General features: G+C 36.2%; 1 protein-coding gene and 1 long non-coding RNA gene across 4 annotated transcripts in view; one reads left to right on the top strand and one right to left on the bottom strand.

Moving 5' to 3' along the window:
- Positions 1-26,641, top strand: part of LPCAT2 (lysophosphatidylcholine acyltransferase 2) — a 65,442-nt gene that overhangs the window by 17,435 nt on the left and 21,366 nt on the right. For all 3 annotated transcript variants that reach the window (XM_012755950.2, XM_012755951.2, XM_012755952.2), the window contains exons 7-11: positions 1,071-1,105; positions 4,320-4,374; positions 14,115-14,197; positions 16,815-16,940; positions 18,639-18,792. In XM_012755950.2, coding sequence (XP_012611404.2) covers positions 1,071-1,105; positions 4,320-4,374; positions 14,115-14,197; positions 16,815-16,940; positions 18,639-18,792 — 453 coding nt within the window. The remainder of the gene's footprint in view (positions 1-1,070; positions 1,106-4,319; positions 4,375-14,114; positions 14,198-16,814; positions 16,941-18,638; positions 18,793-26,641) is intronic.
- LOC142862607 (uncharacterized) overlaps positions 1-26,641 on the bottom strand; it is a 61,452-nt gene that overhangs the window by 3,085 nt on the left and 31,726 nt on the right. The window contains exons 2-3 of the long non-coding RNA XR_012913674.1: positions 25,830-25,962; positions 49-139 (exon numbers count right to left, since the gene is read on the bottom strand). This is a non-coding gene — a long non-coding RNA (uncharacterized LOC142862607). The remainder of the gene's footprint in view (positions 1-48; positions 140-25,829; positions 25,963-26,641) is intronic.

Here is a 26,641-nt window from a genome sequence, read left to right on the forward strand (position 1 = left end):
ATTATTATTATTTTGCTATTACTATACTTCAGGAAGACATTCACTTACCTTCACTCTATTGTTACTATGATCATCTGATTAAGTCACATATTAGGGTCTCATTAGACTGCATAGTAGAAATTTGTGGTTTTCATTAAGCCTAGAAGGAAATTTTTTCTCATTAGTGGTCATTACTAATGGAGAAGGATTAAAGTAGCAGGATAAATTTGGGAAAGGCTTGGTCTTTAATTACGGGCTCAGTACTTACTACCTGTGTGACCCTTGGCAAGTAGCTTAATTAAATAAGACAATATCTGAAAAGAACTTAACAACTTATATAAAGTCCAGAGTTGACTCAAGAAATAGTCTCTTCTGCTCCATCTGAGTACATTGTTGTCCTCCAGATGCTGATTGTACTACCATTTTCCTAAAGAAAGATTTTTGAGGAAATATTTTGATTCTGAGAAGAACTTTTTTTCTTAAACTAGAGAATTCATATAAAAAGGCAGGATATAATTATTAGTTATCTATGCTATTTAAGATTCAGAGTTCTTGATCAGTTCAACTTTCTATTCAGAGTCTTTTTTCTCAATATTAGGCTCCTATGATTAAGAAAAAGAATTAAAATCTATCAGACTTTTATTCATTATATTCCACCTATAGGTTTGAATTTATCATGTATTCAAATTCTTTTACTATGCACTACTTTATTAATCTTTTCTCCCAAATAACCTTTTTTTTGAGAACTGATATATTCTGGGTTTTTTGTATGCTATTTAATTATCCAGATATATTCATATTAGGAGAAAAATAACTAAGTATGTACAACAGTTTCTTAAAAAAAATTCATAACAGCTCATTCCATAAAAAGGTTGGTGATGACATAAGGAAGAGGGATCTTTGCTGTGCATGTGTATAATCTAAGAATTCATAGATCAGTTCACTGTTCTTTAATAATAATAATATGCTTATTTTACTTTTCAACATGTTGCCTTTAATTTCAAAAAAAGATGTACACAAATCCGTGTATTAAAATAAGATCTTTGTTTTATTTACTGTAACAACTTAAATGCTTCCTTCTTTTATTGTAGGATACTGTGACCTGGACTTGGCAAGGATATACATTGTAAGTATTAGTTTTTATAAATTTTTGTAAATTTATAGTTTTTATAAAGTTTATTTTAGTGAATAAAGAAAATATCATTTATTCTTTTGTTTTAAAAAAAAAGCCTTGTTTTTATAAAAGTAAACATTTCTGATCAGAGTCTTAAATCTTGTAACTGGTCAGTCTCTATAGAGAACATCACTGTCTTGCTCATTAACCCCTAGTGTCTCCTGTGTGCAGAATTTTAGTTATCGGTCATATTCAAATGAGTCTCGAGTGTTTGTCTGCCAGTTTGTTAAGTGACCTAGTTTGCATCACACTTAGCTTGAATTTTATGACTTCATTTCCACTGTAGATTTAGCATTATCTAGTGTCTCCATCCTTATTACCACATTGATTTAAGCAGTTAAGAGCAAGTTAGTCATATATCCTGAAATAGTTGGAATGTGTCTGATATGAGTTGAGAAAATAGTTAAACAAGATTTCAGTTCCGTTCTTGGATTTTGAAAACACTGGGATCAGCAGTTTCTATAAGCATTTAAGAGAGGAGAGGAATACAGTTTCACTATTAGGCAAGCAGAACTGAAATAGGCCTTTGGAAAGAACAGACCATATAGAAACTTGCTTTCTCTCAAGATCTTTTTTTAGTTCTCCCTAGATAAGTCTGAGACTGTTTAAATTTGGGTGAGAACCATATGAAACACCTGGATTTGAGGACTTTCCCCAGGAGCTTGTCTACTTTTGATACCGTTAAACCCAGAGTTCAAATAACGTTGTTAATAAATAGGTGACATTCCTTTCTAAATATTTAAAAGGAAATCATAATTTACCTTCAGGAACATTGTAGGCTTCTTTAGATACCTTTTACATAATCCAACCAACTTCTGAAAATCAATTTTTTAATACTGCATAATTATTCATAATTATAAATATTTCTATTTCTTATAAATATTTTTTAAATTATTTATTTATTTTTTTGAGACAGAGTCCTACTCTGTCACCTGGGTTAGAGTGCCATGTCATCCGCCTACCTCACAGCAACCTCAAACTCCTGGGCTCAAGCATTCCTACTGCCTCGGCCTCCCAGGGTGCTAGGATTACAGGCATGAGCCACCTTGCCCAGCCTATTTCTTCTTACAAGTATTATAATAGTTCTAAAAACGTATTTATTTTTTATAAATTGCTTTGAAATAATAAATTTAAATCAGAATAGGTAACTGATGAGCCTGTGGAATAAACATTAACCTATGGGAAACATTTATATTCTTGTTGTGTTTCAGTCCTTGGTAGTTGAAGGTAAGCAAATAACACCAAAAATAAAGAACATAAATTATAAAAGATATCCACACAGCATATTATCTTTAACTCTCCAGAAAATCAGTTTATTCATTGGTCTAGAATACGTGTTTCATGCCACTACTGATTTTGAATTCCTGGTTTTTAGCTTCTATATAAGGGAAAATTAGGAGAAACTAGTATGAGAGCACTTTAGAAAAAGAAATATCTTAAAACTGAATGGGTAGCTTATTTATAAATAAGCTGAAGTGTATGATCCTTTGGGCCTTTACAAGTTTAGTTTCTTATGGAGATAGTAACTTTGGGCTCATTATGCAGTCTGTATGACTTTTTTTGCTTGCACAACAATCTGGGCAAATACGGAGATCAAATAGGAAAAGGCTTTTCTGGAAGGGGAAAGTAGAAGAGTTTTGTCAAACCAGTTTCTAAGCTGGGAAGTGTGTAAAAAGGAGAAAAAGTTGGAGAGAAAATTCAGGACAGAGAGGAAGAAAAAAATATTTTAAGAGTTCCAAGATTTCTTAGGGCTTATAAACAAGCACAAAATCTTTAAAAGGCACAACTTTGTTTTGCCCAAATGCTACATGCGCTTACCTGTGGAAAATCTCATTTCCACCTTTGTCTTCTAATTAATGTTATTGTTAGCACTGTGTCTATTACTTCTAAATCAATTTTCTCAATTGCCCTTGCTCCGAGTGTTACTCTAGACACAGATCTAAGGAAGAGATTTTGTACCAAACTGGATATCCTAAGGGAGAGGAGACTCAGGGAATAAACTTCAAGAAGGGTAGCTATGAAAAGCTGTTTTGTATCAGTTGAAGAAGTATTTGATTTGTCTGTAGTATGTACAAGACAGTTTTAATGAGATCTTATGTGTGGTTTCATTCTTTTTACAGCATTCAAAATTTTCAGAATAGCTTTTGTCTATTCAAATAATTGAATTCCATAGCTCCATTCAAATAATTTAAAAAACAATTTACCTTATGATGGATAATGTGAATTGACTTTGTTTGAAGTTTATAGATTGTAAAATATTTTTTCCTTTTCAGATGGAAGGTTTGAGAACTGATACATTATAATAGTTTATAATTATTTATGGAAGTGGTAAATCTTCCTAAATTCCTTCTTTTAACTAAATTCCTAAACTCCTAAATTTAAACTCCTAAATTCCTTAAGTAAGCCCTCTTAGGTAATTTTTATAGATAAATTATATTTTAATTTCTTAATAGCAAAGAAAGGTTGGTTGGTTGTTTTCTTAAACATGTAGTCTGATCCACTCTACCTGATTTCTGGGTCTACTGTCTAATGAGGCTAAACTAAAAATCCCATAGAAATCTTATCCAGAAGGTCTAAATATTTACTGTAAATCTATAAGTAGGAGCAATTATTTTAAAAATTATCTTTGCAAGGATTGGTTAATCACTTTAAAGAAAGCTTGGTGTAGCCTCACAATGAAATTTAAACCTTTCAGATTTCCCTATAACCAAAACTGGGACAATTTTGATAAAGTTTTTGCCTTTAAGGAAAGGTCCACTGATTTTTTTTTTTTTTTTTAATATCAGAAAGTTTAGAAATGTGAAGTCCTACTCAGAATTTTTTCTGTAAATACACTCATGTACCTTGAAATATAGGCTTGGGTAATTTCTCTGGAGACTTAGGTCTGTGAGTCTGGGTTGCCAAGGAAACTTCAAATTTGAGATTTAGTCTATTGAGCTGAAGCTCTGACTCACAAATACATATTTGGTATTCATTTGGTAATTTAACTTTCGAATATCAATAGTTGTCTAAGTCCAAGAAGTACTATAGCTGTAGTGTAGCATTTATAAACAGAAAATATATATGAAGTGTGATGTGGGGGTGTTTGTAAAGAAAGGATTGTTGAATAATATTAGATGGTATTTTTATTACCATTTAAAGATAGCTTTCTCTTTTTTCTCTTCAGCATTCAGCTCTGTGTGCTTACTTTCTGCCAACCCTTCACAAAGGTAGAAGTGGAGGTAAGTCATTCAAAATGTAGCTTGGCACTTGAGATTTGACCTTTCCTTTAATTTTGAATTTCTAGTCTAGAGAGACCAGATGTAAAGGTCCACCAGCCTTAAAATAAGCCTTGGTACTTTACAAATTGTGTTATCTAAACCCAAGCTGTCAGATTTAGCCCTTAAAATCATGTTAGGAAACACCTCTCACTTCTGGGAACTTGGCCAGAATGGCATTACCTGTTCTCATCCTTTTACTCCTTTTAATGCTGACCTCTGCCAAGTTCAATGATATGCTTTGAGATTGTGCCAAAAGGAGCCTATGGGAACTGATAGAGCCCCACAACTCCTCGAAGAGTATGTTTTGTGAAAGCTGAGAAGTGCTCTTTGGGGCTTAGGGGAGAGACATAGACGTCAGAAGCCCTCACTTAGAGAATCACTTTTTATGTGGAAAGCATGAGAAAATCACATCTGGGAGGCAGCTCATGCCATCATTCACAGGACAGTCTTTGGTTTGAGTTGCAGTGGCAGGTGGGATGTGGGGGAGTAGTTAGAACATTCTAAAAATTCTGCCCAGATTTTTAAGGTCTGATGGTTGGCTTCAGAGCTATTCCTAGTTTCAAGGTATAATATGGACCAGACCCCTTAATTTAGAATCCAGTGGGTTTTAGTGACACCCTCTGGTAGTCTATGAAGAAAGAGGGTTAGAATAGTGGGCACCTGGATTTTCTCATTGCAGCCATGGATTGTGGAATGAAAACCTTGAGTTTGCATATATAATGCAGAGTTCTGAGTGAGCCTAGGGCTCTAAGTGACAGAACTGTGGAATTTAATTCACAGGAACACTATTTTACTTTATTGGATGGCTTAGTGATTCAGCCATTTAGAGCTTATCAGCAATGCCAAATGATAAGAAGGGAAAATTATATTTCAAAATGAGTTTAACTTCAGTGAAATTTGCATGAGGTATATAAGTTGTCTACCTGCCTTAAAAATATGTTTATTAATTACATTCCACATCTCTCCACTTTTAAAACAAGCTCAGCATCTCTCATTATGGCCAAAAAACACTAGTTTTGGGGATGTACTTAGATATTTTTTTAAAAAATAACTAATGTAATAAAATTAGGAAGTGCTAGTGTGAAGAATCAGGTTTCTTTTCTGAAGACTTCTCAGTGCCTTTGAAATGTGTGACCACAGAGAATCCCTTTTTCTCTGGATGTCTCTTGGAGCCAGTGTTCTGTAGAATGCATTTCAGGAATCCCTGTATTGTTACATTTCTGAGTACTTCAAGCACTGCTCTTTCTGCTTTTAATAGCTGGTTAGGTAGTCTAGCCCTGTTTCATTTTTGTAAAAAGAAACAAGAAAACCCATACATAAAAGAGCCATGCTGTCTTCTTCGCAAGATACTGTCCCTCTTTCTCAATTGCTCCTCTGCAGCTAAAGCAAATTCTAGGAACAGATGTGGAAATGCACACAGAACTGTCCTTTTTTATATAGCATACGTGCCAGCAGTCAGACTGTGTTACAAAAAGAGGTATACAGATGCCTCTTTTTTTTTTTTTTTTTTTTTTTGCCATGACCACTATTACCACATTTCCTTTTCATGTCATGGCTTTCTTTCTTTCTTTCTTTTTTAAAAAAATTACAATATTTGCATTCTCCAGCTGGGTCTGAGACCTATTTGGATAATATTTTCTGGCAACGAAAATAAGGTATCCTTTGTTCCAGAACTTCACAAACAAAATGGCTTTCAGCTGGTTGAAATAGCTGAATCAGTAAAGATTTAATGAATTAGAATTGTGGCGCAGAGCAAGAGGATGAGAATTTGTGGACTTCAGATTTGGTACTGGTATTCTTATTTTAATTATATTTATTTTAGATTTATGATATACCTTTTACCCATGCAACTTCTAATCATTTTATGCTATTTAAATATGTTAATTCCCCACTGTCTAGATGTAACTGACAATGTGTTCCAGGGTACTAAGTATATATCCATGCCCTGGCTTGAAACTCCAACTTCTCCACCATGTCTTGAGATTGGTAGCAGCCTCAGTTCATTTACTTGCTCCAATTTCAGTTGTCTTGGTTGTTCTGAAGGAACCCTCTCTCTTTTATTTCTCTGTAAAATTAATGTAAAACCTTGTTATTATTTTGAATATGTTTTTAGAACTTCTTGAATATTAGGTAAACCTAATTCAAGATATATTATTTAAGAATATAATATTAGTTATATGGTTTTTCAAATGAGCTTTGAGTGAATTGTTAAAGTGCCCTTTCAGACACTGTTCCTCTTGTAAGTCACAGGACATTCCATTCTGTTGACTGCCGTGACCTTTAGTTTCACAAGTTTCCCTTCAGTAATGATGATTACCAAATTCTTTAATTACCAAAATCACTGTATATCTAAAGTCTAGTGAATGTAATATTGAAGGATATCTTCTTACCTCCTCTCCCTGATCCCTCTCTGCTCCCCTAACATAGAGATTTAAAGTATTTTTTTGACTCTTAGATCATAAAACTATAAATTCCAAACCTCATGTCCTGTGCAATTGGTCTTCTGACATCCTTGAGCAATGAAGACATGTGTGTCTACAGAAAAGTTTTACTGAAAGTTATTCTTTGAGTCATAATGTGGCATAATGGGTATGCTTAAAGTGTTTTTCAGCCATCAGTTTTATCAACCAGATACTTCACAAGCCTGCCTGTATGAAGATATGGCTTAGAGGACAGGGAGTAAGATAGCTAGTAGGAAACCACAAAATGTGACATAAATGAAGAGCCTGCTAGTTTATCTGATGAGAGAGAATACATGCTAAGTCAGACTGTATAGTAACAAGTATGCAGCAGGTAGTTTATGAATGGAAACAGGTATTCACATGGACTGTCCAGTTTCCTTCTTCACAGGCTATATCTCAGTTTGTATTGAAAGCACATTAACTTTAGAAGCCAAGCAGTATCTTATAGATGCATAAAAACAATTTGTCTGTAGGCTTATAGACATGTAGTAGTCCCCACTTATCCTTGAGGGATACATTCTGAGACCCCCAGTTGATGCCTCAAACCACAGATAGTACTAAGCCCTTTATATGCTGTGTTTTTTCCTAAACATACATACCTATGATAAAATTTAATTTATAAATTAAGCATAGTAAGAGATGAACAATAACAAATAATAAAATAGAACAATTATACTATACCATAATGAAAGTTATGTGAATGTGCTCTCTCTCACTCAGAATATCTTACTGGACTGTACCCACCCTTCCTGTGATAAAGAAGGGATAGAGCAGGATGGCGTGAGATTTCATCACATTACCCAAAACGGTGTACAATTTAAAACTTATGAATTGTTTTTCCTTTATTTATTTCATCATATTATGGAGGTACAGATATTGTTAGGGTTACAAATATTGCCCCTGCCCCCCCTCCCTCCCCCCGATATGTCCAACCCCCCGGTGGTGTGCATCACACACGTTATGGAAGCATACACCCCTTTCCTCCTCCCCCCTACCGCCTGCCCACCACCCGATAAAAAGTTTTGTTTTGATTTTTTTTTTTGACATTTTGGTTACATTGTATATCTTTGCCTTTCCCTAAGAAGGGTTAGAGTTATGCCCTTCCCCTCCAAAATACTCGCCATCTCCCTAAGATTGCCCCCTCCCAATCCCTGGTGAGCATTGCCACCATTTGAAAACCATAGTTTTAATCAGTCAGTACCAATTTGATGGCGAGTAGATGTAGAGCCCATTTTCCATGTCTTGTGTCGCCTCACTTTGGATAACAGGCTTAAGCTTAATCCAGGATAGCATAAACGGTGCTAGCTCACCGTCATTTCTTAGGATTGAGTAATATTCCATTGTGAGGATATACCACATTTCAATTATCCACTCATGAATTGATGGGCTCTTGGGTTGTTTCCATGACTGTGCAATAGCGAATTGTGCTGCTATAAACATTCGGGTGCAGATGTCTTTATAATAGAATGTCTTATGCTCTTTTGGGTAGATGCCCAACAATGCTATTGCAGGGTCAAATGGTATTTCTATTTCTAGCTGTTTGAGGTATCTCCAAATTCTTTTCCACAAAGGTTGCACTAATTTTCAGTCCCACCAGCAATGTAGGAGTGTTCCTGTCTCTCTGCATCCTCACCAGCGTTTGTTGTTTTGGGATTTCTTGATATAGGCCATTCTTACTGGGGTTAGGTGGTATCTCTTTGTGGTTTTGATTTGCATTTCTTTAATAATTAGAGAAGTTGAGCATTTCTTTATATGTTTGCATGCCATTATTCTGTCTTCTTTGAATTGTTTATTTTATATATAATTTTTTTTTTTTTTTTTTTAAGATACAGGGTCTCGCTCTGTTGCCTAGGCTGTAGTTCAGTGGCATGGTCAGAGTTCACTACAGCCTCAAACTCCTGGGCTCAAACCATCCTCCCACCTTAACATCCTAAGTAGCTGGGACTACAGGTGTGTGCCATTACACTCAGCTAATATTTTTAATTTTTGTAGAGACAGAGTTAGGTTATGTTGCCCAGACAGGTCTCAAATTCCTGGCCTCAAGCAATTCTCCCACCTCAGCCACCAAAAGTGCTGGGATTACAGGTGTGAGCCACCATGCTCAGTGTGAATTGTTTATTTTTAGAATTTTTTTATTTAATATTTTCAGACCACAGTTGAAAGCAGGTAACTGAAGCTGAAGAAAGTGAAAACTCAGATAAAGGAGACTACTGCATTTTGCTTTAGAAAAATTTTTTCACAAAGCTTATAGCTCACTAGAACATTAGGCATATAGCATTGGTCCTAAAATATACTTTATGGTGAGCAATTCATTGTCTTAAGAAATAGCAAGTGATTTTTTTCTCATTTAAAAAGAATTTCTGTTTTAGGAAAGGATGAAAATTATTATAATAATGAGTACTATGATTAACACCTATACGTATATACCGCTTTTTAAATTTTCAAAGAGCTAATCACTTAGGGAAGGTTAAAATACATTTATGTATAGTTTATATAAATGTCCAAACACTAAAATTATTTGTAGTTTTGAATATAAAATGGGCTTCTTAAACCTTCTTCACACTACACACACTCACACACACACTTGTTCTAACAAAGCTAATTTCTTCCGGAACTTGGTAAAATTCTGGAATTTGTACGTACTAATAGAGAAATGGAGTGTTATAAAAATAATGTTAGCTGGAGTTTTAGTTCTAATTCTGCTACTACCTACCTGTATGTGCCTTATTACTTAAGCCTCTCTAAGCCTATGTTATCATTGGCAAAATGGGGATAATACTTATTTTTTAAGATTGCAAGGATTTAGTAAGGTTACTTATGTGCTGGCACATGGTGAGTGTTCAGTAAGCATTAACTTCTGTTCATGCTCCCCTTCTCATTTAGATGTTTCTGTGCTTTGGGGAAGGAAGGTGCAAATGTTCATAAATATCTTTCTTCTTTTGCATTTTCTCTCTTTGAAGATTTAAAAGAAGAATCACAGAAATAACTAGAATTGTACATTTGTTAAGATTGTCCTTTAAATCCTTTTCTATTACAAGGAAAAAAGAAAAGATTAATCATAGTGTCATCACTTGTCAATCTTCCTCTTTCTCCCCATCATTTATTTAGTAGAGAGGAACGTGCTTGATATGGTCAACACACAGTGAAGAAACTAGTTTTACCAGTGCTGAGCATTTGTGTAAAGCATTGGCTCTGGTTAATGGGTAGTATTAAATAATAGACTGAAGAATTTCGACTTTATCTTTTGTGCAGTGTAAGGCCGAAGAGGAGGTGGGGACTTTAGGAGCAAAAGTGCAAACAAGAGATATTTGTTTGGGAAACATGCCCATTAGTCTCCTCCTCTGGGACGGATGGCTCAGAGTCACATGTGTTGAAGGTATAGATAACACTGTGTCTGAAATGGGCAGAGGAGTAGAGCAGTGGGGCCAGTCTCAGGTGCAATGGAAAAGGAAATAGAAGAAGGTCACATAGGCTGTCTTCTTTATAAAGTTGAAAGCAAAGTGCCATTGGGCCAGGGAGAATGAGGTAAAAGTGAAATTGCAACTTGAAAAGCATGGCACACGTGTCACTTCCTTTAGCACCTCTCAGTGTTCCCTAACAGGAGTGGGAGGGCAGGACCAGGAGAGGGGATCGAGGATGTGTGATTGGCACTGCAGGTCTGGAGAAGTGAGAGATTCTAGGTGACAGAAAGGTCACATGGACATGTCTGACTCTCAAGTCCAGAGTAGATAAGAAGGCACATGCAGCAAGAGGAAGTGGATAAAGAGGAAGAAGTAGGTAGGTCCTGATGTGACCATTAGGTTGTCACAATATAAGCAAGACCAGAGTAGGGAAGAAATAAGCACTCATGGATAATGAGGGGAAACTGACTGAAGAACTAGTCAGGAGGAGGAGATTAGATATGTTGGTTTCCATGGCTGAAGTGGAGTTGAGAATATTGTTGGCCAGGGTGGCAAATGGGTCATCAGTGGAAGTACTGAGGCTAATGAGAGAAGATGATGGTAGAAAGGAAAACTTGGGGTCCTGAAGCCAATGGGATATTCAGATGTGTGTTAGGGGCCATAAGAGAGAGTAGCAATCATGTTCTCCTCTCTTTAGTTGATCTTTCTTTCCAAATAAAGGGCACATTCATGCTGTGAGCCTTGAATGACTTTGTACAAAATGGAAATGTGATATAGTGGGCAAGATCTTATCCTAAGAGAGGTGACTTTTTATTAGAATTGTCACTGAATGACTTCTCAGGAGGCATGGGGCCTCAAAGGTCCATGAGTGTCAAATCCAGGCTTTTAATTATTTTGTAGTCTCAGTGGAATTTTTTCCTCAAGAATAAAATGCTGTGTCAATATAAGAGTTATTAAAAATCATTTTATGGAAAATATTACCTGCACTAAGAGAAACCAAACCCATAGTTCATTGTATTATGTGTGATTAACGGTGTAGCAGCGATTTATGTTTCAAGGTTTTCAGTATGTGCTTTTATGACCTACAAATCAAGCGTATTATTAATGGTCATTTGGCTTTTTTTAAAATGAAGAATTATATGGCAATTTAAAACTCATTTTTATACTGTTTTGTAGAGTTTTATGAACATTAATTGTAGCTTACTGTTTTCTTCCTTGGATTTCATACTAAGCAAATATAAGAGATTTGACAGATCAGGACGGAGGGAATTTTTAGAAATATTTCTTTGCAAAGATAGTTCTGGATATATTAGTATGTGGGGACCTCTGGTGGCTTAATTTATTTTTCCATCTTAAAGAATAGATGCAAAATGGAGAGCCACACATGGAATTCCAGTTGGGGAAAGGACTTTAGGGATCTTCCTGCCAAACTTTCTCATTTGGCAGGAGAGGGAACTGGGGCCCCCAAAGGCTAAATGGCTTTTCCAGGATTGCAGCAGAGCCCAGGCAGCAACCCCAGCTGAGTGCTCTTTCCAAGGCATGCCAAGCCCCCCTTGGAGAGGCCGTTAATAATATAAATGTGCACAGTAAAAGTCATATAGCACATTATGCTATAATTCCTATGCATCTTAGCTTTAAAATGCCACTTGCATCCATGCCGTCCTCTGCATCCTCACTCCCTCTATTCAAGGTCTGATCATCTCTCCCAATTGTAGTAGCTTCCAGGTGTTCTCCCTGCTCTTGGGGCATCCACTCCCTACCACTGAAGTTACTACTTGAAAACTTGGACTTGATCATGTCACACCCTTGCTTAAAGTTCATCTCGGACTCACCAATGCCTATAGGCTTCTTAACCACTTCAGTACGAGTGTCGACTATAGTCGATAGCCACAGATAAACGCGCCCAGCGATTGTAGCTGACGATAGCTGTGATACGAACACGCACAACTGAGTGTCGACTTTAGCCAACAGATGTGACATGACTTTCTAATTTTTCATTTATCAAAATAAAATTGTGAATATTTAAAAATAACGTAATGAAAACATATATGCATATGTTACCTATTCTGATTTACATTACAAGTAAAGCTGCCTATAAAGTAAAACAAGCTTTCAGTGCTTTAAAGCTTTCCTCATCACACAAGAGTAAAACGGATTCATCATCAATGCACAGCACAAACTATCGTGCGGACTATGAGTGCCAGCTGTGGGCAAGGTTTCGCAGCCGGTGAGCACCATACTGAAGTGGTTAACATGATTCACAAGATTTGAGAACAGGTCCATTTGAAGAAAGTGGTATAGCCCTGCCACTTCTGTGTGGCCTTGGCTATATTGTTTAACCCCTTCCATTTTCATCTATCAAATGCCAAATAGGACTTGCCTCAAGGAATTGTTTAGAGAATTAATCATATGAAGCCACTCTTATAAAGTACCCAGCACACAGTAGGTGCATAATGGCTGGTAGCTTTTATTGGTGGATTTGGTTCATTGTATCATAAATTTCCACCCTAGTGCCTGAAGAACTCCTTGAGAGCAAGGGCTTCATTATCATGTCTTCAGGGCTTAGTGCAATATCTGACTCATAATAGGGGCCTAAGTAATATTTGTTGCATAGAATTGAGCCATGAAACTTTTAGCAAGTCATTTAATCTTTGTGAACCCCAATTCTTTATGGCAAAAATGGGGGAAGAATTAATAAAGTAATGCATATAAAATAACTAGCATGATGCCTAGTTTATAGTTACAATTTAATAGATAGTAGCTATTGGCAAAATCATACTTATCCTTAAAAAGCCAAGATCAAGTATTAGTTCTTCTGTAGAACACCCTCTCCCCAGGTACCACCTCCCTCCTTTGGCTGCATTTCCCTGCCCCCAGGCAAAATTAATCACTGCCTATCCCTCACTCTCATACTCCAAAAAGGATGGTTTAATGGGAAAAATAAAGCTTTTTGAATCTGATAAACTTTATATGACTTTGAGTAGGTTAATTAAGCTGTTAAGCCCCATTTGTAATTGAGGGTAATAGGAGCAATGATACTTAGCATGTGGGATTATTTTTATGTTTGTCTATCCTATTAAAATATGGATCTTCTCTGAATCAAGAATAGGGTCCTATTAATCTTGCCTGGTATATAGTAGGAGCTCAAAAACATGTAATGATTTGAATATGGCACCAAAATCTTGTTGATGTTAGAAAACCATATATAAAAATAAGGACAGTACAAATGAGGCATCACAGAATATCAGGTGAAGAAAAAAATAAAACTAAAAATGATAAAGCAAAAAAAATGATGTCAAGCAGAAAGCTAGGAAGCCAACACTAAGGGTTATTTTTTAAAAGCAGAAGAAATAGCAAGACATAAATTTCAGTGAAATAATAAAAATCTAGTTGATGTTGGAATGGATAGAGAATATAAAACTTTTTTAAAAAATAGAAAAGAAATAAAGAACATTTTCACATAAAGGGGTGTGAGTGATAGAAGATACAACTCTGAGAATAACATCATAGTAGCTACAGCTTTGCCATTTTCAGAATTCCAGACATTGGCTCATTTCACTTTCATAACAACCAGGGAAGTAAGTGATCATAGCCCTCTTTTTAGAGTTGAGGAGACAGTTCAGCAAAGATAAATGACATACTAGTTAACACACAGGCAGACCCAGGGCTTGGATAGGGACCTCTTGAGTGTAAGCCCAGTGTTATTTCTATTTTGTCATGTGACCTATGCTCTAAAAAGGTAGAGAATTTAATATATTGATAGTGTATACATTAATTTATTTAGCACCTACTGTCTTAGACCTAAGGATTGTTATGGAAAGGTATATTTGTCTTTCAGTTTATGCCGGTTCAAGTACCAAGTGATGAAGAAAAAAATGATCCTGTCCTTTTTGCCAATAGAGTCCGGAGTTTAATGGCAGAGTAAGTGTCTATATGTGATTGTAACTGGTAAATAACTTGAAAATTATTTGTAAATATCATTTAACATAGTTTTAAGGCTTTTTTCCCCCTAAGGACCTCATTTCCCAAATCATTTTGGTAAATAAAATAATACGCTCAGGGATACTGTCAGTAAAACAATCTAAGTATTTTCCCCAGCCTCAGCCCCCAAATAAGGAAATGTGTCTTTACTGGAAAGACAGAGAAGGGATACGATAACCAGAAGAGACCAGTCAGTGCCTTCCATAGGGTGAATTCTGCCAGGCTGGCCCATCTCTGTCAGACAAAGCCTTGTTTGTGATGATCTAAATGGTTCCTGCGTGGCCTACCTTCTATTCCCTTGGCCTTCATATAGCTCTGCCCAAGGCTGGTGTTTCAAAGGCATTAATGATCGTTTGTAAGGGAAAGAGATACACAAAAAAGGGAAAAAGTCACCGCTGTGAAGGGATGGCTATAAATTTAGGATTTAGAAACTGTAAAACATTAGGTAATTATTCATATTTTCCTGCACTTAAGGGAGTTTTAACTGGCCACCATTCGGACTAGATAAATCACCCTGTCTTGTAATGAAAGAATGTGTTATATTGCACTACCACCCAGGCAGCCCCAGAGCCCTCCAGCTGTGTACCTTCCCCTGGCACCACTCTGTTGCTATTCCCTGTAGTAGATTTGGAGCTAATAGACCAGCAACATTTATTCTTTTAGTAAAAACTCAGTGGGAACTCTGAATTAAACTTCATAGCTGAAATTTGGCTTTATAGCCAAATTTTAAATTACATATGTGTTTTATTCTTATTTATGTAGATATTTTTAATATTTTACTGCAGAATACCTCTATTTTCAAAATATAATAAATTTTTAGTAAACAAAAATATTGTGCTACTAAGTGTACTTAGGTGTACTTGTTTTATCTAGTTTCCAGGACAGCTACAAAATTAGCTTTTATATTGTTTTATTCTCTTCCTTTCTTACATTTTCATATCAGCTTATGTCCAAAAGGTAGGAACTAAGATAAGTATTGGAAATGTAGAGAACTTATATCAGATATTTTGGCTTCCCGAAATGTGCCTAAAAATAGAGAAGGGATTTGTTTAGCCAGCTTTTTTCTGAATTTGGAGGCATGGAGGTATAATGGCCTTGGATAAAGAAAACGAAAAACCTTGATTAGCTGTGCAACCTTAGACAAGTTTCTTCCACGACTCTTTCTTCATGTGTCAAATGGGTATTAAAATCATTGCCTTGCATTTCTCGTGGTTTTGAGTATCATGAGAATCAAGTAGGAAAGTATATGACAAAAACATTTAAACAGTAAAGAGCAAAATAAATGTCAGGTAGTAGTGTAACTACAGCTAAAAATAAATATTTACGAAGTATTGTGCTAGTGTTATCTAATGTCATTCTTACAGCAACTCTATGACAAAAGTAAGAAAGCAGACTCAAGGGAAATGTGTCTTAATTGGAAACACAGGGGAGGGGACTCAGGGTAAGTAGTTTGCCCAAAATCATATTAGGTAGTGACTGGGCTGGGACTCAAATCCACATTTCCGGTTACCAAAGCACACACTCTGAATTATTGTGCTGTACTATTTATTATCATAATTCCTGAAATCTTTTAAAATTTTATTTTCCATGTTACATGTTCTTAACCAAAATATGTATTAACAAAAAATAGCCTAGAAAAAATGTTTTAGGGAAAAAAGTTTTATTCTGATTGCATTCATTCAAAATTTAATATATCTAGCAGTGATTCAACAAAAATCAAATATAGTTGAAAACAATTTTATGATTTTCACTGAATATTTGTGAATAAAAATTTAGTGAAGAGAAATCTTCAAGAAATTGTTTTATGTACTGTACTCAGTGTTTTTAAAGTTTTTATTAATATATGTGTTTTCCAAATCAAATTCACAATCATTTGATCACTGAACAATAGTGAAGTGGGTAGTAGGAGTTATGCTCTCTTTTGAGGATGGAGGATGTTTGGGTTTAGAAGAAATATCAGTTTATTATCAGTTCATTTCAGTATTTTTAGAAGATTGCTATGTAGCAAAAGGTGATTCCCAGTTAGAAAAGATAAAAAAACACAGATGACTAGTAGTTTGGATAGCTTGTTCACTTGCAGTACATATAAATGCTATTTACCTGTTTAAACAGTACCTCTACAGACATTCCTATTTTGTCTTAACAGTAACCATTTGGAGTAAATAGAGTAGTTATTCCTATGTACAGATGAGAAAAGTGAGGCTTAGGTGAAATGCAGAAGGTCCACAGCTGGTAAAAGACTCCACTAGGACTTGAACTTGAACCTTCTGATTACTTTCCATGAAACTCAAGTCAACTATTATTATTGTTAAAACACAAAACAAAAATGATCAGCTAAAGCAACAGAAGCATGCAGACATAAGGAGATTAACTTGGGCCACAGGAAGTCTGAAGAAGTAGAGAAATAAGTCTCTTTTGAAAGAAAAGCCAGAGCTACTGGTTTAAAAAGTGGTAAATACTTTTCCATTTGCTATTGTTTGTTAACCAATACAGGCCTAATGAAAAATCATTCCTTTTTTAAAAAACTGAATTTCAGTCTGCTTCTTAATACTTCTAGAGCTCTGGGAATACCAGTAACAGATCACACATATGAAGACTGCAGATTGATGATTTCAGCAGGACAGCTAACATTGCCCATGGAAGCTGGGTTGGTGGAATTTACTAAAATTAGCCGGAAATTGAAGTAAGTGTATTTTAAAATGCCTACACTCTCATAAAGTTGTCCAAAAGGGATTTGAAATCCTACTTGTTTACTTTCTCCTGCTTTATTAATGATCAGCTCTAGGACACACTTGGTGTTTATTAGGAAAGTCAGGGTTGTGGATTTATCTTCTATATTCATCTACTTTTTTTTTTTTCAAGAACAGTTAACTTGTAGGTATATACATTGGTCACAGGAGGAGACCAAGGGGTAATAAATGTGGACCTACACAGACCCACCTCCCTACTGGGAAATGGCTCAGGGTAGTCAGTCCTGCCACCCACCTTCTTTTACAAAGGTAGCATCATTAGGTGGCATTGATATGTGGTGCTCAGAACTTCATATGTGAAACATAAATTGATTTGTCTAATGGCATTTCTGACCACCACTGAATTTTAAGTGCTTACCCTAGTTCTACTGTTCTTTTCTGGGTATGTATTTCTTTTTTTAAAGGTAAAAGCCCTCCTTTGTGTTTTTATTATGTAGTTTAAACCATTTAGAACATTTCTTTTGACCTATCTGGTATGAAAGGTGTAACCTTCAAACCCCTGTCTTATTATAGTTCATTCTGTTCTCAGTCCTATTAGGAATTTGCAGAATTTATTGATTTAATAGACTTTGGCAACCTCCCCAGGAAGGAGCTACAGGACCAGTTTCTATATCAAAGTTCAATATTATAATACAACATTTTGATAACTGAGTACAGAAAATATTACTTATATCTTCTAGATAACAAACATGTTTTGTCTTTGTTTGGGTGTTATGTTCACAATACTCCATAGATTTGAAAAGTTTAGATAGTCACTGAAATTGGGCACAGAAGAAATACGTGTTTGGTCATTTGTTTAATTCTACAAGGCAAAAACAGAATGTGATATAAGCTACAGTATATTTTCCAGTGGTTTTTTTTTTTCTTTTTTGAGACAGAGTCTCACTGTGTCGCCCTGGGTAGAGTACAGTGACATCATGATAGCTCACTGCAACCTCCAAGTCCTGGGCTCAAGCAGTCCTCCTGCTTCAGCCTCCCAAGTAGCTGGGACTACAGGCACGTGCATGATACCTGGCTAATATTTCTATTTTTTAGAAGAGACGGGGTCTCACTCTTACTCAGGCTAGTCTTGGACTCCTGAGCTCAAGTGATCCTCCTGCCTTGGCCCCCCAGAGTGCTAGGAGGTGTGAGCCATTGCGCCCAGCCTCCCATGTTTTTTTATCAACCTGATTTTTCATAACTAATATTGGAAGAAGTGTGTAATGAATCTCCCTATTACAACATTTTGAGAAATATGAATTCATTATCAGCCTGAAAATTCCTTGAAAGCAAGAATTGTAATTTCTTTTGTAACAACTCGATAACTACTATTGACTTAGTAGTTTAGATTAAAATATGCTTTCTTATTTTCTTCTCATGAGTCATTTATAATTCCACCACATTGTTCTTCTTCTCATTTATTTTTCTTTCCCTGAGATATTTGGGATGAATATCAGCTATATTAATATCCTTTAAAAGACTAAATGCGTACATGTTCAATATGTACTTTTAAATACCTGTTTCATTCTCCTTTTCAAATTTAACACTTAAAATATTTTCCCTTTGACAAATTAATCAAATAGTGTTCATTAAGGGTCTGTGTGAATTGTAAAGGGCTAATAACGTGTGTTTATAATTCTTTGTTTGTTTAGATTAGATTGGGATGGTGTTCGTAAGCATTTGGATGAATATGCATCTATTGCAAGTTCCTCAAAAGGAGGAAGAATTGGAATTGAAGAATTTGCAGAGTATTTAAAGTTGCCTGTTTCAGATGTCTTGAGACAACTTTTTGCACTCTTTGATAGGGTATGTTAAAATTTAATCTTTAACATTTTTACTCTTCCAGTCCCCACAGGGCATAAATCCGTATGGCAGGCATTTGAAAAATCTCTTAGGTCAGTGTTAGAAGAATCAAGGCTGAGCCTATGGTTTAATTGCATAATTTTATTTTTTTCCCCTTAATGGTAATAATAGTAATTGTGTGTGTATCACAACATTTATGATAATGTCATTTTTTACGTGATATGATATGATAGTGTCTATTTATTTTAAATGCCAGGCCAGAAACAAATATTGTGACCATATAACCATATTTGTAATATGGAATTGGAAGAGTTTATATAATTGGAAAGAATTTTAAAACTTATATCAAAATTCATACAGTGATGAAATGAGTGGTAAAATTCCATTCTGAAGGTTTTTGGACTTCCCCAAAAGTGTGTAAAGACCAAATAGAAAGGTTTCAATTAATATCTGGCCATTTGACTTTAGTTTGGGGATACAGTTTGCTGGTTATGAATATGTAAGTATATGCAATTAGATAATTGAATTGTTGAAAAGTTTCCTTAGGAAAAATGTATCAAGATTTCAAGTTGTATATTTTTTAACTTGTTTTTTAATATACAAAATTGATAATAAAATACACTCTTGTGGTTACAGCTATATGAGTTGTAACAAATGCTTAGAGGCATGTAACTACCACTACATTCAAGATACACAACAGCTGCAAAAAAATAAATATTCCATTGTAGCTATCCATTTGTAGTCAAGTCCTTTCCCCACCCTTAACCCCTGGCCATCACTGACCCATTCTCCATCCAGCTTTTCCCAGATGCCACACAAATGGAATCATATGATATATAGTCTTTTGAGTCTGGCTTCTTTCACTTAGCACAATGCATTTGAGGTTTTGCCATAGTTTTGTGTGTATCAGTAATCTGTTCCCTTTGATGGCTGAGAAGTATTTCATTGTATGGATGTACCATAGTTATTTTATCTGTTCTTTAGTTGAGGAGCATTTGGTTTGTATCCAGTTGGGGGAAATTCTGAATATAGCTGTCAAGAAACCACATTTTTGCTCATCCCTAAGATGCAAACTCCTCATTTATTCAAATTTGATCATGAGGTTGCAGCAATTCGGTAACATCTTCAGGCTCCACTTGTGTTCTAGGTCTATAGCTATTTCTACCACATCTGCAGTTACTTGCTTCATTGATGCCTGAACTCCTCAAAGTCATCCATAAGGGTTACAATCAACTTCTTCCAAACTCCCATTAATGTTGATATTTTGACTTCCTTCTATGTTTTACAAATGTTCTTAATGGCATTTAGAAGGATGAATCCTTTCCAGAAAGTTTTCAATTTACTTTGGTCAGATTTTTCAGATAGTGAAAAATCACTGTCTATGTCAGCTATAGCATTATGAAATATACTTCTTAAATCATAAGACTTACAAGTTGGCCGGACACGGTGGCTCACGCCTGTAATCCTAGCACTCTGGGAGGCCGAGGCGGACGGATTGCTCAAGGTCAGGAGTTCGAAACCAGCCTGAGCAAGAGCAAGATGCTGTCTCTACTATAAATAGAAAGAAATTAACTGGACAACTAATATATATAGAAAAAATTAGCCGGGCATGGTGGCGCATGCCTGTAGTCCCAGCTACTCGGGAGGCTGAGGCAGGAGGATTGCTTGAGCCCAGGAGTTTGAGGTTGCTGTGAGCTAGGCTGACGCCATGGCACTCACTCTAGCCCGGGCAACAAAGCAAGACTCTGTCTCAAAAAAAAAAAAAATAATAATAAGACTTACTCTTATTTAAAAGTTAAAATTACTCCTTGATCTGTGGGCTGCAGATTGGATGTTGTGTTAGGCATGAAAACAACATTCATCTCCTTTTACATCTCTATTAGACTTCTTGGGTGACCAGGTGCATTGTCAGTGAGCAGTTATAATTTGAAAACCATCTTTTTTTCTGAGGAGTAGTTCTCAACAGTGGGCTTAAAATATTCAGTAAACCATGTTATGAACAGAAGAGCTGTTATCCATGTTTTGTTGTTCCATTTACAGAGACATGCAGAGTAGGTTTACTATTAATATAATGCTTAAGGGCCCAAGATTTTGGGCATGGTAAATAAGCATTGGCTTCAACTTAAAGTCACCAGCTGCATTAGCCGCTAACAATAGAGTCAGCCTGTCCTTTGAAGCTTTGAAGCCAGGCATTGACTTTTCTCTAGCTTTTAAAGTCCTAGATGGAATCTTCTTCCAGTAGAAGGCTGTTTTGTCTACATTGAAAATCTGTTGTTTAGTGTAGCCATCAATGATCCTAGCTAGATCTTCTGGGTACTTTATTGTAGCTTATCTATCAGCTCTTGCTGCTTCACCTTCTTTTATGTTACAACATGGCTTTTGTCTTTAAGCCTCATAAACCCCAGACTCTGCTGGTTTCCAACTTTTCTTCGGCAGCTTCCTCACTTCTCTCAGCCTTCATAGAATTGAAGGGAGTTAGGGCCTTGCTCTGGATTAGACTTTGGCTTAAGGGAATGTTGTGACTGATTTGATCTTCTGTCCAGACCACTCAAACTTTCTCCATAGTAGCCATAAGGCTGTTCTGTTTTCTAATCATTTGCATGTTCCCCGAAGTAACACTTTTAATTTCCTTACAGAATTTTTCCTTTGCATTTACAACTTGTTTAACTGTTTCATGCAATAGGCCTAGATTTCAGCCCTTCCAGACTTTCGACATGTCTTCCTCACTAAACTTAATTATTTTTAGCTTTCAATGTAAAGTGAGAGATGGGCAGTCATTCTTTTCACTTGAATACTTAGGGTTATTAATTGGCCTAATTTCCATACTGTTGTGTGTTAGGAAATGAGAAGGCCTGAGGGAAGGGAGAGAGAGAGAGAGACTGGGGAATGGCTGGTTAGTCCAAGCAGTCAGAATACACACATTAAGTTCACCATTTTATGTGTGTGCAGTTCATGTGACACCCAAAACAACTGCAATAGTGACATCAGAGATCACTGGTCGTAGATCACCGTAATGGGTATAATAATAATGGAAAAGTTTGAAGTATTGGGAGAATTAGACTGTGTCTTTGTGACACAGAGACACAAAGTGAACAGTATTGTTGGGAAACTGGAAGCTGATAGAGTTACTTGACACAGAGTTGCCACACACCTTCAATTTATATAAAAACAAACAAACAAACAAACAAAAAAACCCAGAAAGCCCAGTATCTCTGAGGGATCTAAAGTGAAGCACAATAAAAGGTTTGTCTGTTTATATAATTCTGAGTTGACTGTTCTTTTCTTTCAACAGTTTAAAGATGTCCTACTTTAAATTGGCCTCAATGGTTTCGCAGCCTTACTGGTTGTTCTTCAAGTTTTGACTTTCCTCACCCATCCTCCTGCTATAATATTTTGTCCAGAGGTAGTTGCTTTTTGTATTTTGTCCAAAGTTTCTAGTTATAATTGGGAGAGATAGGCTCAACTGGGCTTATTATATCTGGGGTGGCACCAGAAGTCCCTGTTCTCTTGTCAGCCACTGGGAAAAGATATTTTGCAAAGAAATTATAGCTTGACAGTAACCAGGACAGAGCTTTTTTCTGTTTTTTTCCTGGAGCACACTAATGTTTCCAATGACTTACTCTGTGATCTCATAAATGAACTATTCTTTAACATGATGCTATTAAGCAACCTTCTTCTATACGTAGTGCCTGGGCCTCTCTTCTGGGCCCGCTTGCTGCAGACGAATAATCTGTCTTCATCCATGAAATGATAATATATCACTGCATCAGTATCACTATGAAGTGTAATGAAGATTAGGACAAGGGAGAAGTCAATTATTGGATGTAACTGTGCAAATTGAGAAATTAGAGGTACCTTGTCACTTGTGTGATTACTAATCTTTCTGTGAGATTTATATAATGTCTTCCACTGTGGCACTAGAAACCATGCAAGTAATTTTAAATAAAAATTTTATATAGATAAAATCAGTTACAGGAAGGACTATGGTAAGGACAATACAAACAAGGACAGTAGGAAAATAGGAAGGGACTATGAAACAGGAACAAAGGAGGAAGTTTATAGTATATCTTAGACATGGAGCTCACCAGGATTTTTAATCAAAATTAAAAATAATATCTATAGGTGTTGCCGTCTTTCAGGTGTCAAACTGTCATTGCTGGCAGTTGCAGAATTATTATGACACCAGCTTTTTGATGATTGATGATACCTGCCAACAGCCTCATTATTTCTATGGCATTGTTAAATACAGGACGATTTGGGAGTAGGGAAGGGCACAAGGATTAAAATAACTGGCAGTTAGCCAGATTAACTCACTCAGGACTAGAGAAGACAATTGTCCCTGGCAGTCAGAGGTTCCAGAGCCTTTGTCACCTATTTGGTCATTCACACTTCTGCATGGACTGCTTCAGCAGGCTCACATATCATTTTAAAAGTTTTTTAAAAAATTCTTTATATAGTGTGATTTAGGTTTAGATATATCCCATAAGCTGGTCTTTAAAGTGGTTTTCTTTTGCTCTCCAACATACTGGAAGGTCAAGAGAATAGTCTAGAGAATTAATGACTAGTGCATTTGACCTTTCTTTTTTTCCTTTTTTCCTTTCTCTCTCTCTCTCTCTCTCTCTCACACACACACACACACACATTCTCTCGCTGTTTTTAACACACCTGCATGTCCGTGCCTGTGAAAGTTTGCTTTGTTTTCAGATAGTGAATTATGCAATTGTTGCCACACCTTGTGCACATACCTACCTCCATGCTAGGTTTGTTTTCTCAGTCTCTTTAAGTGATTGAGCTGGGGAACATTTGATGGGGAAGGCAAGGAAGTTCAGCAACTCCACAGTTTGTTTCTCTCACAGTAGCTTATCTTGCTAAACTCAGTGCTTGAGGAGGGGTGGGAGTAGGGGGAGGAAGGGTGGGAAAGAAAGGGTGGGGTGTTCCTGTTGCTCTTTTAGCAGCTATAAATTCCTGGCTGTGCAAAATGCTCCCATAAATTCCTACAGTGCCAAATCCTCCATAAGTCCCTCCCTTCCCACTTTATCTTCCCTTTTCCTTCCTTCCCTTCCCACTTTATCCCTGCTTTCTCTTTGTTCTCAATCTTCTCTCACTCTTTCCCCAAATCAGATGCAGTAGTGCTTGCAGTTTGGGGGTTAGGAGGAAGACCTGAATATGTCTCCATCAGTCTCATGCTCTTTCTTTCCACCTACATTCTTGGCTAGTCTACAAAAACTTAATAATGATTTTTGTTTCAGTTTGTTCTAAAAAAGTATGCTATTTGCTCCTTCTAACATTTTCTTTAGATTCTCAGATATTTGATGGCAGATAGTCTGAAGGTCCAACAGAAATGTGTCACTCATGATCTAAAGCATAGCATAGTTCACTAGCTTGGGATGAGGTTTTTTTGAAAGTTCAAATCTCTTTGAAAACAAAAGATCCTTTTAATCTTTGGGTTTAATTTAGCTTCATTATTTTCATGAATATGTACCAAACTCTCCAGAATAGAGATTAGTTGGAGATTGGTCAAACGTCCAGATGAGTGAGAGTTGAGGGCTGAAACAATGGTTTTAAACAGTGGCTTCTCAATATTTTTTATATTTATAATTCAGATTAAATACTAGATTTCTTTTTTTTTGTTAGCACACTTGAAGGGATTTAAAGACACTTAACAAGATTAAGAAATTACACTGGCTAACTCAGAAATAATTATAAAAGAGTCATTTTTACAGTTACAACAATGTCTTGCAATGTCCATACATCGTTATTATTCATTCACCCTCTTGCAGCTCTGTGTTATTGAGCAGAGTTGTGTGCTGCCCTGACAACAGTATCTTATGCACCAGTGAGTCAAAGTCCCCAAATATTTCAGTAAGCATGTAATTTTTGTTGCTAGCTGGCAGTATACAATGTTATCTGCCTCTTTCTTACCACTAGCAAGGGATATCTCTTCATACGTCACTTCTGATGTAAAGGGATCACTATCAGTATTTATTCCTAACTAATCTGTCTACCTCTTGTTAATCTCCTCCTACAGTTCTAAGCCGTGGTGTGTCATTCATCTTCACAGATGAGAGGGAAAGAAGGAGGGAATTGATTTCTAATTCTAAGCCATAGTCTAATATGGGCTCACTTTCTCTTCTTACCAACACCATTATGTGCATAATAGATCACTGCCTAGAAGAATTTAGGTAAATGGGTACGATTTTCATTCTGTAGAATAATTTGACAACTATCGTGATTTTTCCCATTTCTACCTTCTGGCTACTTACTTCTTCTGGCATTACTATGTACTTTGTTTAAGTATTAGACAAGAAAAGTTTGTGCATACTTTAGCACTTAGGCAATCCAGCCTTTTCAGCTATTGTAAACTTCTGTAGCTCTTTCATTACTGTTCTCATTCTATGGAATGAATGTGTTTCTTTATCTCAAGTTCTTCCTGTCCACCCTGTTCCTGGTATTAGTTCAAGTGTTAAATCTTGAGTGCCAGTAATAACGATCATCCTTGCGTGCCCATTCCAGTTAGAAAGGTAGGGTGCTATAGTGTGCAGGCTTTCTGCTCATGCTAAGAGCTAGGGCAGGGCACTTAGGTGGCTTAAATGATTAGAAATAAACAGTAAAATCTTTTATCCTTTAAATTTCCACTTCAGATTTATAGTTCCGGTGGAAAGAACTCATTTTGATTACAATACCAGTTAATCAAGATTTGTTATATGAAAGCAAGCTACTCTACAATTTATGCGACATAATTTACAGAAAAAGGCTATTATTTTCTGGGCGAGACAGGTGAACTTTTCTGTTCTGTTGCACAAGTTGTCCTGAAAGTGTGGTCATCTTACATGTCTGAGCATTTCCCTCTTCAGTGCTCATGTTGTCTTAGTTCCCCATTTAGTCCATCATGGTATTTTCTCTGGCTATAGTTACACAAGAAACATCCATTCAGACATAAGAATGATATGCTTTACTTTTGGTTTCCCAGTGCAAGTAAGTATATACCTGGGAGATGCACAAAGGAAAACAACAAGGAGACTGTAACAATTAAAACTTACCTTTTTTAACTCGAGCAAGTGAGCAATTACTGGCCTCCTCCAAGAGCAGAAGGAAGTAAAGAACAGGGCTTTGTAAAGAGCACATCGTGTCAGACCAATTTAATTTCCCTCTATGACAGAGTGACAGTCCAAGCTGATAACGAAAAAAGAAATAGATTTTATCTGTACGGACTCTAGAAACGCTTTTGATTTCATCCAACATGACATTCTTATCAACAAATTAGGAAGGTCTGGTCCAGATCACATTGCAGTTAAGTGAAAGCCCCACTTGACAGAAAGGCTCCACTCAGAGTGGGAGTTTTGAGTCCTTCTGTGTTATTCTAGACCAGGTCCAGTCTCCTTTGGAGTTCTGTTTGGAAAAGCAACATACTCCATAGGTTGTAATCAGGAATACTTTAGAAAACCAGACAATATGTCAAAGTAAGGATTAGCAAGCATGTCTTTAAAAGTTGTGGAACCAGACCCAAGATAAAGAAAGTCTAAATTAAATTAATATTATAGCGTAAAAAGGCTTAGACGCCAGAAGGAAACTAAGCTCACTGTAAGAACAATGCCACTGTCACTGCTTCATGGTACATGAAAATCTAGACTCACAGAATTGTAGAACTAAAAGGACTTTTGTTATCAAATTGCCCATCCTCCTCATTTTGCAAAAGGTTGCCAGCTCATGAGAGGAAATTACATGCTTAAGGCCACACAGCTGGTTAATTGCAAGACTGGGACTAGAATTCCTAGTTCAATAATCTTTTTACTACACACTGTCACTGTTGACTTTTTAAAAAAATAAGTTTCTTGAGACATTTTATGTATCA

This window comes from Microcebus murinus, chromosome 20 (assembly GCF_040939455.1).
Source record: "Microcebus murinus isolate Inina chromosome 20, M.murinus_Inina_mat1.0, whole genome shotgun sequence".
NCBI lineage: Eukaryota > Metazoa > Chordata > Mammalia > Primates > Cheirogaleidae > Microcebus > Microcebus murinus.